The sequence below is a fragment of the Labeo rohita genome, chromosome 2 (genome assembly GCF_022985175.1).
Source record: "Labeo rohita strain BAU-BD-2019 chromosome 2, IGBB_LRoh.1.0, whole genome shotgun sequence".
NCBI classification, from domain to species: Eukaryota; Metazoa; Chordata; class Actinopteri; order Cypriniformes; family Cyprinidae; genus Labeo; species Labeo rohita.
The window spans coordinates 28,932,752-28,948,590 of NC_066870.1; the positions used below are offsets into that span (position 1 = coordinate 28,932,752).

At 35.3% G+C, this 15,839-nt stretch overlaps 1 protein-coding gene across 1 annotated transcript in view; it reads left to right on the top strand.

The window, feature by feature from the left end:
- epha4b (eph receptor A4b) overlaps positions 1-15,839 on the top strand; it is a 151,700-nt gene that overhangs the window by 116,849 nt on the left and 19,012 nt on the right. The window contains 2 exon segments of the mRNA XM_051134295.1: positions 95-220; positions 3,330-3,515. Coding sequence (XP_050990252.1) covers positions 95-220; positions 3,330-3,515 — 312 coding nt within the window.

The window sequence follows — 15,839 nt, forward strand, 5'->3', positions numbered from 1 at the left end:
TTGGGTTTATGGTGCAGTCGTGTCTTGGCATTCATTTGGACTCAAAATCCCTGTGTTAAAATCATATGTGGTCTTTTTTTTTTTCTTATTGCAGTGAAACTGCCAGGCAGCAGGACGTACGTTCACCCCCACACTTACGAGGACCCAAATCAAGCCGTCCGAGATTTTGCCAAGGAAATTGATGCCTCCACTATACGTATAGAGAGAGTTATAGGCGCAGGTGAGAATCTCATTTTTCTATAGATCAGATGGTGGAAATAAAGTGAAAGCAAAGTAATATTGAATCACAAATGTACATTATGCAAAACATGTCAGTGTAGCTTCTTAAATATTGAGGTTTATTCATAAACCATTTTTCTTCGTGTGTTAATGTATGTCAAAGAGCAGAGATTTCTGTTTGAGTCCTAATTATAGAACGTTTGCCGACTGTAATCCTCACACACAAAGCTGTTGTTTGAAATACTGAGCTGTTAATACCGCATATCTCTGCGTCTGAACTTGGCTTTGAAATCTCATTTTCCTCAGCGTATGCTTTCTCTGTCCGTGAGTGTCTGTTTCTCCATTTTTCAGACTGTTTTGTGTTTTATCCTGGTCTCATTTCCTATTTCTCTTCATCTGACTGCAATAGTGTGCAATAGAGTTCTTTAGGGCTTTAGGAGATGTGAATTAAACGATGTGAATTAAAAGAAATATTATTGGATTCTTTGAGAGCAGGACACATGTTTAACACAGACATATTATATGTATATATTAAGGGCTGTCAGTTTAACACGTTAGTTAATTAGTTATGTAAAAATAATGCAATTCAAATATTTTAATGCAGTTAACGCCCCCAGACCTGTAAGTCATCTTATATTTCATGTAGTTAACTGTTGACAAATATGATGGAGGGCAACAACTCCATAAATGCAGTTATGCCCTAAAATTCAAGATATTGGTGCAAAAATGCCCCTATACACTCCTCTCCAAAAGTTTGGAAACACCTCTCGCAATGTGTGGTTTTGGACGATATCAGCATAAATCCTTATCATTTTTTGGTGCAAATACATTCAAGTAAGTCGACATTATCATGGAAGACCAGCAATAATAATTTCATTTTGATTACATAATAATGGCAATATATACATGTCAAAGTCAGACATGCCCCTTTGCCAGCTGTGATTCCTGGTTACTGGTTTAAACTTGGCCCAGGTTTTTAAAAGATTTTTGGGTCAGCACACCTTAAGAGCTTCAACAATTGATTGCCAATTAAGTTTAGAATACAATGAATTTAGGCCCAGATTATGCAGAGCTGTAATGGCTGATAATGGTGGATATTTTGATGAATTGAAAATGTAAGTTTTTTTCTATGTATAATCTGTTTGTGTAATAAAATATGTTTTCGTAGTTGGTGTTGTCCCTTATCAGTATAAAGTTATCACAAATTAAAAAGGATTCATGCCAATATTGTCTAAAACCCCACTTTTCTAGGGCGTTTACAAACTTTTGGAGGGCAGTGTATGTGTTTTGTCTCATATTTATATATATCACACATTATCACACGAGCAGCAAGAGCAATGACCCAAATGCTGATTTTGTCCCGAATTCTGATCTATCACAAGCTTAAATGTGATTTCATACAACAGTTCAGTAAATAAGAAGTTGATATTGTGTTATATTTTATATACAATATTATAAGTTTTGCAGAGAACTTATTAACTTTGATAACCTAGCAGAAGTGTTGCTCATCTCCAAGCAACACAGAGGCATTTAGTTTCTGAATGAATTTTAAACACGTTTTAAATGGATCATATGAACCAATGATTCAAAGGCTCATTCATAAACTGAGCCATTTACTTCATTCCTGAATGAATCAGCCATTTGAATGAATCGAATGAATAAATGAATGACTCGAAGTTATTTAGAGTATAATTTCATTTATTAAAAATAATAATAATAATAACATTAAATGGATAGTTCACTCAAAATATTTACATTTTGTCATTTCATTCCTTTCTTTTGTGGAACATAAAAGAAGGTATTTTGAAGATTGTTGGTAACAAAGCTGTTTTGTTTCTGTTCAGTGTCACACGATCCTTCGGAAATCATTCTAATATGCTATTGTTGTTTTTTATCAGTGTTGATGCTGCTTAATATTTGTTTGGAACATTTACTATTACTTTTTGTCCATTTAACACATCATTGCTGAATAAAACTATTAATTTCTTTCAAAGAAAGAAAGAAAGAAAAAATGTACTGACCCCAAACTTTGAACGGTAGTGTGTATTACAAAAGATTTAAATTTTAAATAAATGCTGCTCTTTTTAATGTTTTATTCATTAAAGAATCTTGAAAGTATCACAGGTAGCAAAATATATTAACCAACACAACTGTTTCCAACACTGATAATAAATCAGCATGTTAGAATGATTTCTAAAGGATCATGTGACACTGAAGACTGGAGTATGATGCTGAAAATTCAGCTTTGCATCAAAGGAATAAATGATATTTTAAAGTATATTAAAATAGAAAACCACTATTTTAAATTGCAATAATATTTCACAATATTACAGTTTTTTTTTTTTCAGATTTTTTTTAATTAAACAAATGCACCTTTAATCAGCAGAAATGTTTCAAAAACATTGAAAATCTTACTGACCCCAAGGATCCCTAACTTTTGAATGTTAAACTGTATAACTGTTCTTTGTCCCTGGTAATTACAGTAGTTTTCTACAAAACTGTTCCAGTTTTATGTTTCTTGTATAACTCCACAGTCCCTTTCTTCTCACATAATAACATTTCAGCAAATATCAATAACAATCTAAAACATCCTTAAATTGTGTACTTGTATAAATTATGCTCTTATCCCATTAGCAAAATGCTTTTTTCCAGTAATAATTCTCAATAAATTTTGTATTTAAAAAAAACAACAATTCTGATGTGGTCAGAAAAATGAAGAGATATTAAAACATATTCTCTATATGTCTTAATAATGTCTGTAATATCTTATGCAGAAAATATATCTAGTTTTAAGGATGTTTATATATTTTCACTTGAAAACAAGACAGAAATATGAATTTGAGTTTATACAGTATAAACTGGAAAATTTATCTGGATGTTATTGCAAAATTAACCCCTTCGGGGCGATAAAACATTCACCATTTTAAGAAAGTCAGCATAGGATTTTCTCCTTATATACCTTAGCAATAGTTTTCCTCTGAAGACATTCTAAACTTGGAATTTTATACACAGTGTCCAGTCGAGCTGATTTTATGTAGATGTATTTTCCATCACAAATCCACCATAGTCTGATGCTGATGTGCTGATGATAGCCTTGTGTCGCTTCCCAGGTGAGTTTGGTGAGGTTTGCAGTGGCCGTCTGAAGCTCCCCAGCAAGAGAGAAATCTACGTGGCCATCAAAAGTCTGAAGGCAGGATACTCTGAGAAGCAAAGACGGGACTTTCTGAGCGAGGCCAGCATCATGGGCCAGTTCGACCACCCCAACATCATCAGACTGGAGGGAGTCGTTACCAGATGTAAGTGACTGACACGCACTCTCGTTTTCAGCTTCACCCAATGGCTTTTAAATGACGGATTGAAAAGTTTAAGTAAGCAAACATACGCTGCATTGTAAGCACTGAGGGAAAAATAAGCTGTTCTCAGAAATCATTTCGCAGGGATTCAATTGCACAGTTGAGTTCTTTGCTCGGTACAGTTTTTATACAGCGTGGTTGAATAGCGCAAGTGTGACAATATATGATTATTGTGACTACACCAACAGCCCTTTTCCGCCACAGCGGTCACAAAGAGTTTTCATGGCGTTGTGATTAAGAGCCAGATGGAGGTGTGCAGTACTCACTGATGTGCTCAGCCTTGGGGAGGACAGAAACAGAGCTCGAGTGTTCCACCTGAATGGCTCTGTTCAGTTGGATCCGACCACACAAGAGGATTGGAAGACAAAGACTTGCTACAGCAGATGTATTACAGAGCAAGCCTAGATTCTCGCTTTAAACACAACTAAATGTATTAAATCTTGAATTGAAGAGATAGTTCACCCAAAAATAAGAATTATGTTATTAATTACTCACCCTCATGTCGTTTCTAAACCCGTAAGACCTTCGTTTTGATGAAACCTCTCAAATTTCATCGAAAATATTTGTGTTACGAATATGAACAAATGTCTTATGGGTTTGGAATGGCATGAGGGAAATGAACGACAGAATTTACATTTTTCGATGAACTGTCCTTTTAACTTTTCAATTGGAAATGTTTGACTAGTTGGAATCTTTTTATTAGGGAATGTTATGCTTAAGTACAACATTAAATGAGTATTAAAAATGGTGCTTAACTCATCCCCCACTGTTTATGCTATCAACAATTCAATGGACTTGTCGAGGAGAGGTCTGCTATTTCTTTTCTAAACAACTGGAATTATGATTTTGAAATGATAGATGATAAATATGTAACTTTTTTAAACCGTCTAGCAATTAAATGCCTAGAAACCAGCCAAAACATCCTAGCAAATGTCTAAATCGTTTGGGAACACCAAAGCATTGCAGTAGTGACAATGATGTGTGAAAAATAATCAGATTTTCTTCAGACAGTCTAATATTTTGAGTGGAATTTGATATAATTGTTGTCTTTTAGGTCTTTTTAAAGGAGAACTCCACTTTTAGAACAACAATTCACAAATAATTTACTCACCCCCTTGCCATGCAAGATGTTCATGTCTTTCTGTCTTCAGTCGTAAAGACATTATGGTTTTTGAGGAAAACATTTCAGGATTTTTCTTCATATAATAGACTTCATTGGTGCCCTGATTTTGAACTTCCAAAATGTAGTTTAAATGCAGCTTCAAAGGGCTCTAAATGATCCCAGCCGAGGAAGAAGGGTCTTATCCAGCGAAATGAGCGGTCATTTTTTTCGGAAAATAAAAATTTGTATACTTTTTAAGCACAAAAGCTTGTGTAGCACAGGTTCTGGGATACGCGTTCACATACTATTGAATCATGTCGAAAGGTCATGCCGAACGTAGGCGGAACTACAGTCCCAGTGTTTACAAAGCGAACGTGCAAAGACTAAGAAAGTGCAAGTAAGTCAAACGCTGTTTACAAACGAAAAGATACAATGATGTCGGACGATTCTAAAGTTGTAGGAGAAAATAAGGTGGAGTTTTACCTTTTTTAGCTGGAGTACACAGTGTGAGCCAGAAAAAGAATTGATTAGTTCATCTCTCGAGTCTTCGGGTTCGACTCGAAAAACCCAAAGACTCGAAACAGGTGAACTAATTCCAGTACAGAACCTAATAGGATGTTGCGCATGCGCGATTGAAAGAATCACTCCCCGAGACGACTCATTCTTCGGAGTCACATTGAAGATTTGTTCAAAATGAATGAATCGTTCAAGAACAACCCATCACTAATTCGTAGCATCGTGAACGCGCATCCCAGAGCCTGTGCTACACAAATTTTTACAAATTTTTATTTTTCGAAAAAATGACCTATCGTTTCGCTAGATAAGACCCTTCTTCCTCAGCTTGGATCATTTAGAGCCCTTTGAAGCTGCATTTAAACTACATTTTCGAAGTTCAAAATCGGGGCACCAATCAAGTCCATTATATGAAGAAAAATCCTGAAATAAAAAACCATAATTTCTTTACGAATGAAGACAGAAAGACATGAACAACTTGGATGACAAGGGGGTGAGTAAATTATTTGTAAATTGTTGTTCAAGAAGTGGAGTTCTCCTTTAAGTCTTTAGCAAAGTTTCACAACAGTATAGTTCAGGTATAATCAGTATTTTATACATGCCCTGGTCAAATAATGCTAGGATTCCAAGGTTTCCAATAAAATTGTTTAGGATTCTAATTTGAATTTTTATCATATTTTGGAACCATTCCTATGAGATTGCTATAGGACTTTCTGTCAGAATGTTGTTCCCATCCTGTTCATTTTCTTTGCAGCAGCCTCTTTACTGAGACAGTGAAAGAATTTAAATAGGATGCCAATGGATCCTAGTAAAAAAATAAATAAATAAATAAATAAATAGAAAGTCCCATAAAAATCTCATTGGAATGGGTCCAAATTCTGATTAGACCAACTTTCTTATTGGAATACTTTAGGATTGTTTGACAGCAACATAAACATTAAGGTCAGCGTTTTTAGAAATGTGCAAATGAAAGTGGAAATGTTATGCTAATCTTTAAATAATGTTCTGCTCCGATTAAGTAAACTAGACCTTTTAACATTCTTTCAAGCAAAATGAAATGTTTAGAAACTTTTCGGACATATATTTGTTTTCCTTTTATCGCTTGTTTCTGCAATCTTCAACTGCCGTTTCGCACTTATATGTTTGTGGCCTGATGGCGTTGTCTAAATTGGATCTTAATCGCATACAGAGATAGACTTACACAGTGTTATGTGTGTTAGAAACCTTTCAGAGTCTCATTATCTCATCAGTAATGGGGGAGAGCTTATCGGAGAACTTCAGCTTTCACCAGACGCCAAACAAAACCCCTTTCTTTCGAGCGTCATTACGACTGAACAAACGTCTGCGGCTCCGCACTACCTATAGAGCACAACAATGAAAGTCTGCATATTTATGACTGCATGAATATTAATAATTTAAATAGTTAATTGGATGTGTTTTAAGTGTCATAAATATTCAGCAGCGCACATATGAACAGCGACGTCTCGACATTTCTTATTCATTTTTCGCTCTGTTCTCTCTAATGCCGAATGCTAATTTTGACCTTTTGTTAGCATTGGTTTGTGCAGTTTACAGAACTATTTTCTCCGTAAATCGAGTTTGCTTTTCATTTTGAAAAGGCAGACGCTGCCTAATTGCCTGTCCTCCAGTTATAAGTGGTGTATTTATGTTCTGAGCAAATATCAGGGGCTCGGGGTTAAAGCTCAGTTCAGTATCTCTCGGAGCACGCAGACTATTCGGAAGAACAAAGTAGCGGATTAAGTGAGAGTAATGCATTCAACATTGGGCTGCACTCTGACCTCTGTCTTCGTGGAATAAACCAGTCCTCTGTTGGAATCTAAAACAAGCCTGCCTTTGACAGGGTAAAAGAGAGTTTAGGGGAAGACAGAGAGGAAATATTTGACATTCTCAGGGAAAAAAAAAAAAAAAAAAAACATGAGTGGTTATAAATGTACAATTCTGCTCCTGGATAATTATAGTTTTTAAAACTGAAAATACTACCATTAAAAAAGCATTTTCATGCTAGTTGCCATTTAGTTTAACTTGATGTGCTAAAATAACTAAAACTAAAACTGAAATAAAAATTAATAAAACTGTATATACATATAGAGGAAAAACAAAACTGCTAAAAATGACAAAAAAGCCACACCATTTCTAAAACTTAATGAAAATGAAAAAATAATGCTGTTCTGCTCATGTTTACTAATTTTAGAATCTGCAAAATGCTTGTCTTTTAAAAAAAGAAATCATAAAACATTTTTTAATTGAATTCTTTGCTGAAGCTATTTCTCATATGTTTACATATAAAAACTGAATTTACACAATTTGTTTCTTTTATATATCTTTAATACTAATTTGAACTCTTATGCTCTAATGTTTAAGATTTGATTTCTCTTATGTACTAAACAACTTACAAATTCTGAAAGGGTAAAGTGATAGTCATGTCACTGTCCATATGGCTGCATGTATCCTGGCCTTGGGGGTTGTGAATAGTCACACGTATGACAGCGGAGAGAGGCAATTTCACAGATCACTGCCCAGCAGGTCAGTGGCTGCAGGGCCGAGGAGAGGGCAAGGGAACAGCAGGGACAGCTCTCTAACCTTTCACTCCAAACAGTTATTCAAAACATCCATTTCTAACAGCTCCCAGCATTAAAATGCTTCTGTTGTGATTGCCACTCGCTCTAGCACCAAAAAACAACATTTGGGATACTTAACGAGATAATTCATCCAATAATTAAAATTGTGTCATTAATTACTCACACTCATTACTCATGTTTTTCCAAACCCATAAGACCTTTGTTCATCTTCTAAACAATGCATGTCAAAGACTGACATGGAAGAGATGAAATTGTTGAATAAAGAAGTTAGTTTTATTTTCCGCTCATACTGCTGTCACATGTACTGTTTTAACAATGTTACTACCTTTCTGTGCCTCGAACGTGTCACCTGCATTGCTCACTATGCAGGTTCAGAAAGCTCTCAGATTTCATCAAAAATATTTTCATTTTTGTTCTGAAGATGAACGAAGGTCTTACAGGTTTGGAATGACATGAGGGTGAGTAATTACTAATAAAATTTTCATTTTTGGGTGAACTATTTATTTATCCAAAATATGAAAGGTGGTGTGTCTCTGTTTATTATTATCTTTTATGAGCTAATAGCTCATTTCCACCGAGGTCAGTACAGTACGATTCAGGATCTAATATCCTGATCCAGCTTGTGTTTCCACCACCAACAGTAACTTTACTTGATGGCCATGGTGTATGAAAGTAGCGATCGACGATAAAGCGTGACAATAAGCACAACTCTGCCTCTTTTTATTAAATGTCAGGTTTAATGAACAATAAGTATCAGTACAAAGTATAAGAGGCTTACATAAGAGAAAATAAAGACAAAGGCAAACAATTCAGTCAAACACATGCTACAAAGTCAGCGCTGTACTACGGTAAAGTTCAAAATAAATATATAAAGTTGAACATAACTTTGTGCTCATCCAAAACAATATGACCAGGAACAAATAATAGATTCTTGAGACCAGCGATCGCCTATTAATATACCCAAAAAGAATTGTATCTCATGTTTAATCACTATAGAGACATCAGAGCCAGCGGCAAATGTCAGGAGGACTAGCCGAGAAAAAGGCTGCTCTAGGATACATGAGCACGGAGCACCCGGTGATCGCCTGGAGCTCCGAAATTGGCATAGCAAATTTTCAAATAAATGCTATCTTTACAAATAAAACGCAGATTTGAGTTTTAAACAACTACATTCTCACCTGAAAACTCTTAAAACTACATTTGATGACACAACAGTAATATTTTGAAAATTATGCAGGTTTTGGGCAAGTCCACAAGAACAGAGAACAAGAACGCATATTAAGAAATGGCTATTGTCTGTGTGAAAATATGAAATTATAAAACACACTGTTATATTTTTTTGTGTTTGCGCACTCTGATGTAAATAAGCCCAATGCGCATGAACAGCACAGCGGAACAAGTGAAAGACGCTTTATCCCCTTGTAGCATGTACAAGTGACGATTCTAGTCAACCAATCAACGTTCTGCAGTGAGTTTAGCTCCACCCTTTTGGTAGCCTTTGTTAGGTACCCCAATGGAAGGGTACCAAAAAAGTGGTATGGTACGGTTTGCCATTTTGGTACCATTCACAACTTTTGACAATGGAAACGGACATAATTGTGTACCGAACTGTACTGTACTGAATCGTACTGCTAGGTGGAAATGAGCCATAAAAGTATTTAATTCATAAACAGTCATTCTTTTGAACCAATACTTTCAGATGATCGTCAAACTGGTTTACAAAATTTTAGTAAAATACTCTGTACACAACAGCTTCCAGTGGTTATGGAAAACCTGGATATCAGTGAATGTTAAAAACTGTAAATATCAGTAAATTTGCAAGAATATTTTTAATATCTTTAATATATTTATTTTGAGTGCAGTCTCTATAAACTCATTTAAAAACATTATTAAAATATCTAGCAATCTTGAACAACTGCAAAAGTAATGGAAAAATCAGAGAAATCCATTTGTAAACCTTGGCACGGTTTTGTGGTAAACAGTGCTAAACATTTCATTCACCACAAAACATCACAAACAATGAAATTTAAAATGCTGTTGGAAACACTTTTAAATAGTCACCCAGATGAGTTTATAAATCAAGTTTTAACCGGTTCTTTGAATAACCCGAGTTACTAAAATGATTCTGCCCTCCCAATGTTATCCTTCAGGGCTCATTTTAGTCATGTACACAAAGAAGCCTTTGTAAGTGTAGTTTTTATTGTATTTTTTTTTTCTTTACATGCATGGCCTCGGCGATCAACAAATCCAAAACAGAGCTCCAATCAGCAGTGCTTTATCAGAATAATGTTCCAAACCCTCCCTCTCGCTGTGATTGCTTCCATTGTTATGTAGATGGTGGGTCTGCTGCGACTAAAAGAAAGCTTTGGAAATAGCCCTTTTAATTGCTATCTCGTCATTTGTCAGAAAAGTTCTGATCTCTCCGTATCTCTCATTTCCTCCTTTATGTGCCAACAATCGCCTAATCTGGAAGCATTCAATTTAGAGGAGGCTATCATCTCCTCTCATCGCGCTCTTTCCACCGCAAAGGATTTTCCTCTTAACGAAGTGGCTGCTATTTCGAGAAAGCATTCATTAAAACTGCCGCTCCTTTGTTTGGAGGACAATGAAAGTTTAAAGTCTTGCGGAGACTCTTGTGTTATATTATGCTAACTCTTGTGGTAGATTTAGGGTTGCGATGTACCAGGTCTCTTGCCAACAGCGAGGACTTGGAAAGCAACTCGGTGCTAAGTACATCATGTGTCATTTAGCTAAAGCACCATTTGGGAAATCAATAAGATTGTAAAGTTGAAGAACGGCTCTTTTTGTTCTTTTGTTCATAATCGCACGCAAAGTGGACCATCAGGCCATCAACCTGGTCAATATCTTTTTAATCCTATAAATTAGCTCATTGTATATCAAAGCTGAATATATGGAGATATGAGTTCTGCTGGTGCCACAGTAACTGCTGCCGAAATAAACTGCTTTTACGTGGGGTGTAAAATCAATACTCTATTTGCAATAGGGGTTCTCGCCCTGTGGATGAGCCTGCATTGAGAATGGGCCAATCTGCTTGCCTGATTTGAGCTTGTTAAGGGAGTGTCACTGCTAGGGTCCTGGTGGGACGACGGCAGGCCGACTGTAAAGCCTCTGGTGTGCCGCTTTACACACAAACATATGTTTATACGCACACGCTCAAGCTGGTGTGCTTTCCTCCCCATATGCAATTACCCAATCCACCCAGCATCTGATATCACAAAGCATTTTTTATCACATACACGTGCTCTAAATGTCAAATCACCTGCAACAAAGGTCTGTTTCCTTTAATGATTATTCTACAATACCGGTTAGAACTAAATCGCAGTGGTGTTGCATTACACAGATGAGGTGTTATGTGATATTGATTACTTGAGTTTGTTGCAGGTATTCATTTTTTTCCCGAACGTGCGATGCAAACATGTAGGTCAGAGGGACTCCGCTGGGAATAGATTTATCCAGCGATTTTCCCCGGTAAGTACGTATAGAGTTCAAGAGATTCTGTGCAAAATGCCTCTGACAGCAGCGTGCTGTGACAGCTTTATCTAAGTGGATATGGTTTTTAAGTCTCTGTCCTAGATATTACAACACAGGCAGACCTGGATCCATGCTGTTATTTTCACTAGAGACAATGACAGCTTAATCTTTATTTTTGTACTTCTATAGTCACATTTACATTTTTACATTTACGCATTTATCAGACACTTTTATCTGAAGAAATACGATGCAACAGTGTAAACGATTCATCGTTTTTGGTGCTTATGGTAGAGTTGTGTATTTAGATGTTTCAAGAATGAAGCAATAGATCAGAGTTGGGAAAATCGTTCTATCAATTGTGCCTTTTATAGTTATTTCTATTTAAATGTTTATTTTTATATTTGTTATATTTAGCAATTTTTGGGTGGGTAAGATTTTTTAATGATTTTGAAAGAAGGCTGCATTTATTTGACCAAAAATACAGCAACATCAGTTCTAAAATGAAATATTACACTTTTTAATAATTTAAATGTAATTGGACTACCAGACAAAAGTTTTTTAATGTTTTTTTTTTTTTTTTTAAAGAAGTCACTTCTGCTCACGAAGCCTGCATTTACTTGATCCAAAATGCAGCAAAAGCAGTAATATTGTGAAATATTTTTACTATTTAAATAACTGCGTTCTATTTGAATATATTTTAACATGTAATTTATTCCTGTGATCAAAGCTACATTTTCAGCATCATTACTCTAGTCTTTAGTGTCACATGATCCTTCAAAAATCATGCTAATATGCTGATTTGCGGTTCAAGAAACATTTTTATTAAAATTATTATCAATATTTAAAACAGTTGAGTACATTTGATGAACAGAAATATCCAAAGATCAGCATTTATCTGAAATAAAAAGTTTTTGCTATACACTATAGCATTTTTTTTTTTTTTTTTTTTTTTTTTTTTTTTTTTAGTGAAGGTCGGGGGAGAAATACTTTTATTTAGCAAGCATGCTTTAAATAGATCAAAAGTGATAATAAAGACATTTCTATTTCCGATAAATGCTGTTCTTCTGAACTTTCTATTCATTAGAAACCTGAAAAAATTCTACTCAGCTGTTTTCAACGTAATTATAATAATGTTTTTTTGAGCAACAAATCAGAATATTAGAATGATTTCTGAAGGATCGTGTGACTGGAGTAATCATGCAAAAATTCAGCTTTGAAATCACAGGAATAAATCACATTTTAAAATATATTCAGATAGAACCCAGTTATTTTAATAGTAAAAATATTTCAGAATGTTACTGTTTTTGCTGTACTTTGGATCAAATAAATGCAGTCTTTGTGAGCAGAAGAGACATATAAAAAAAAAAAAAAAATTACAGTCCAAAAACTGTTGAGTGGTAGTGTATTTATTCCTGTAATGGCAAAACCAAATTTTCAGCTTTCAACTTATTATCAATATTTTTGTGGCAACCCTGTTACTTTTTTTTTCAGGATTCAGAAAGACAGCATTCATTTGAAATATACTTTTAAAACTTTACTGTACTTTTGATTCATTTAATGCAAGCTTACTTCTAGAGTAAAATTTTTATAACCCATAAAAACTTTTATAACCCATAGCAGCATCATATGATATAAGTATCACTGAAAAAAAAAATCTGTGATCTAAAATACAGGGAAAACTCCTATAAAAATCAGGAGAACACTGTGCCACACAGTTGCACTGTCTTCTGAAGAATGATTTGTAAACCTGCCTGCCTGAACCATATTTAGTGTCATCCTCTGGGTTTTTTGATCTTCACAGTATGTAAATCTATAACCTATCCCTCTGCTGAAGCTCTGTACCTGAGGCCACACTTAGTAAGCCACCAGTGACATTAACTGCTAAATCACTCCCACACACACAGAGCTCACTGTAGACCGCAGCTATTCCAGCCATGCAGGGTTCACAAAGGGTTAAACATATTCGTCTCCTTGTAGAAACAAGGCAAACCAGGTCTTGAGGGTGAAATCACAGAGATATGCCTGCCCTCTGTTCATAAGACATGTGATGCTAATGCAGGAAGCCCTCAATGAGCTTCATTGTGTGCTTTTGAGATAGCAAACACACCGTCTGCACCGGATGGAGCTGCTTGTGTGTCTTGTGCTTGTGCCGTAACCTTTTTGTATCTCATCAGGAAAAATTGCCATGTCAGATGTCCAGATGATCACTTGATAATGCATGAATTTGAGGGGAAATTAAAAAACCCCTTTAAGGTTGCCAGAGATTAATGTCAAGAGCGATCTTTTAAAGTTGTTTTCTGAAGAGCTCATAATAAGGACTGTTTTATTAGTTAAATGGCAGCTGTAATCATGGCTGACGGTTGTTTTAACACTCAAACCACGTATAAAATCAACACTAGATGACCTTTCAAAAAAAATCTATCAGAGCTGTTTTATTATAAGATTTAAGACAAAGTTTAGTGAAGCGTTTAGTATGAAATAAATTTTCTTTGTAAATTCCAGCTTTTGAAACCAATTCCGTTCTGGAGGACGTTTGATAAAAGCACGTACGTGATCCCCTTAAATCCTCACAACTGCCCACACAGTGTTTTCAGCTTGTGTTTTCTCTCTCTGGGCTCGGCCATAGGCTGTTTCTCCGAGGTCAGGGCCCCGGGAGGGCGCCGTAAGCTGCTCTGATCGGATCCACTGCCTCGGCCACCCGCTCTTTCTGGATCAATGCAAGTCGCCGCTTCAACTCACTTTCTGATAAAGCAGTCACCACACACACACATAGTGACATCAGATGGCCACCCGTTGCTGTTCCATTCCCAGAACACTGTGCGCTGCGGTCCATTCTCTCTCTTTCTTTTTCAGCGGTTGACGGCTACATTAGTCTGCCTCCGAAAAGTAAAAGGAATTGCGTTTTTTCACCCTCTTTTTTCAGATGAGACATGAGGGCTTAGGTTTGGGGGTGTCGTGGAAGGCATTTATCTTGGTGAGATAGTGATTTAATTTTAGGTGATGTATAACCAGCCGGTTGCTGTGGTGATGCTCGGAGGGGGGTGATCAAACCTGTTTTTCACAAACTCATAGAGACACATATATATTTATATACGCGCATAGACCTCACGTCCCATGACTCGAGCACATATTGCAGTATTCCAGAGCGGAGATGTCCGGAATGTAAGTCATTTATCAGCACTGACATGGCTGGTGTTTACACGTCCCTGAGAGAGACAGGGACAACAGCCCACAACTGAGCACTAATACACCGACGCACATTCTGAGCGCTCTTATTTTTTTGGTGTAGTAACCAAGGACTTTTTCTGCATTGTTTAGAAAGAAAATGCCAATTTATGCATTGTTTACATCATTTACTACTATACCTACAAAAGTCAAAAGTTTTCATACACCTTGAACAATCTGCAAAATGTTAATCATTTTACCAAAATAAGAGGGATCATACAAAACGCATTTTATTTTTTATTTTTTATTTTTTTGTATTGACCTGAATAAGACATTTCACATAAAAGATGTTTACATATAGTCCACAAGAAAAAAAAATAGTTAAATTTATAAAAATGACCCTGTTTAAAAGTTTACATACACTTAATACTGAATGATCTATAACTGTTTCTGCTTGTCCTGAACAGTTACCTGCTGTTCTTCAGAAAAATCTTTCAGGTCCCATAAATTCTTTGGGTTTTCAGCTTTTTTGTGTATTTGAACTCTTTCCAACAATGACTGTGTGGTTTTGAGATCCATCTTTTCACACTGAAGACAACTGAGGGACTCATAAGCAACTATTACAGAATGTTCAAACACTCACTGATGCTTTAGAAAGAAAAACAATGCATTAAGAGCCAGGGGTGTAAACTTCTGAACAGAATGAAGATGTGTACATTTTTCTTATTTTGCCTAAATGTCATATTTTTTTTCATGTAGTACTGCCCTTCAGAAGCTACAGAAGATACTTACATGTTTCCAAGTTTTAACCCCCCGGCTCTTAATGCATCGTAATTTCCTTTTGAACGGAGTCTTTTTTTATAGATTCAACTATTTTTGTTGTAAAAAATGTAAAAAATAACATGCATTTAGTCTGATCCCTCATTTGGTAAAATAATTAACATTTTGCAGATTCTGCAAGGTGTACAGTATGTAAACTTTTGACTTCAGCTGTATATTGCATGAATGTTGTTATTGTTAACTGAAAGTGAAATGTTTTTGGTAGATAAAATAAAATGAAATGATTAAAAATTAAAAAAAAAAAAAAAAAAAAAAAACTTAAAAATGAAAATTAACTTTCGAACCTAAATGGAAATCAGAAATTCTATCAAATATTGACATGTTTTGATTCATTCTGTCAAATACTAACTGAATGAAATATGTTTAAGCAAAAGTAATAAAAATACTATAAAGTAAAACTAAACTAAAAATGACACCTCTTTAGAAATATTTCAGTAAAAAAAGAATAAAATGACAAAAGCACAACACAATCCGAAAAAAAAAAAAAAATTAAATTACATAAGTAACACTAAAATGACAGTATTTTGCATGTCAGTTTATCTAAAAAATGGCTAA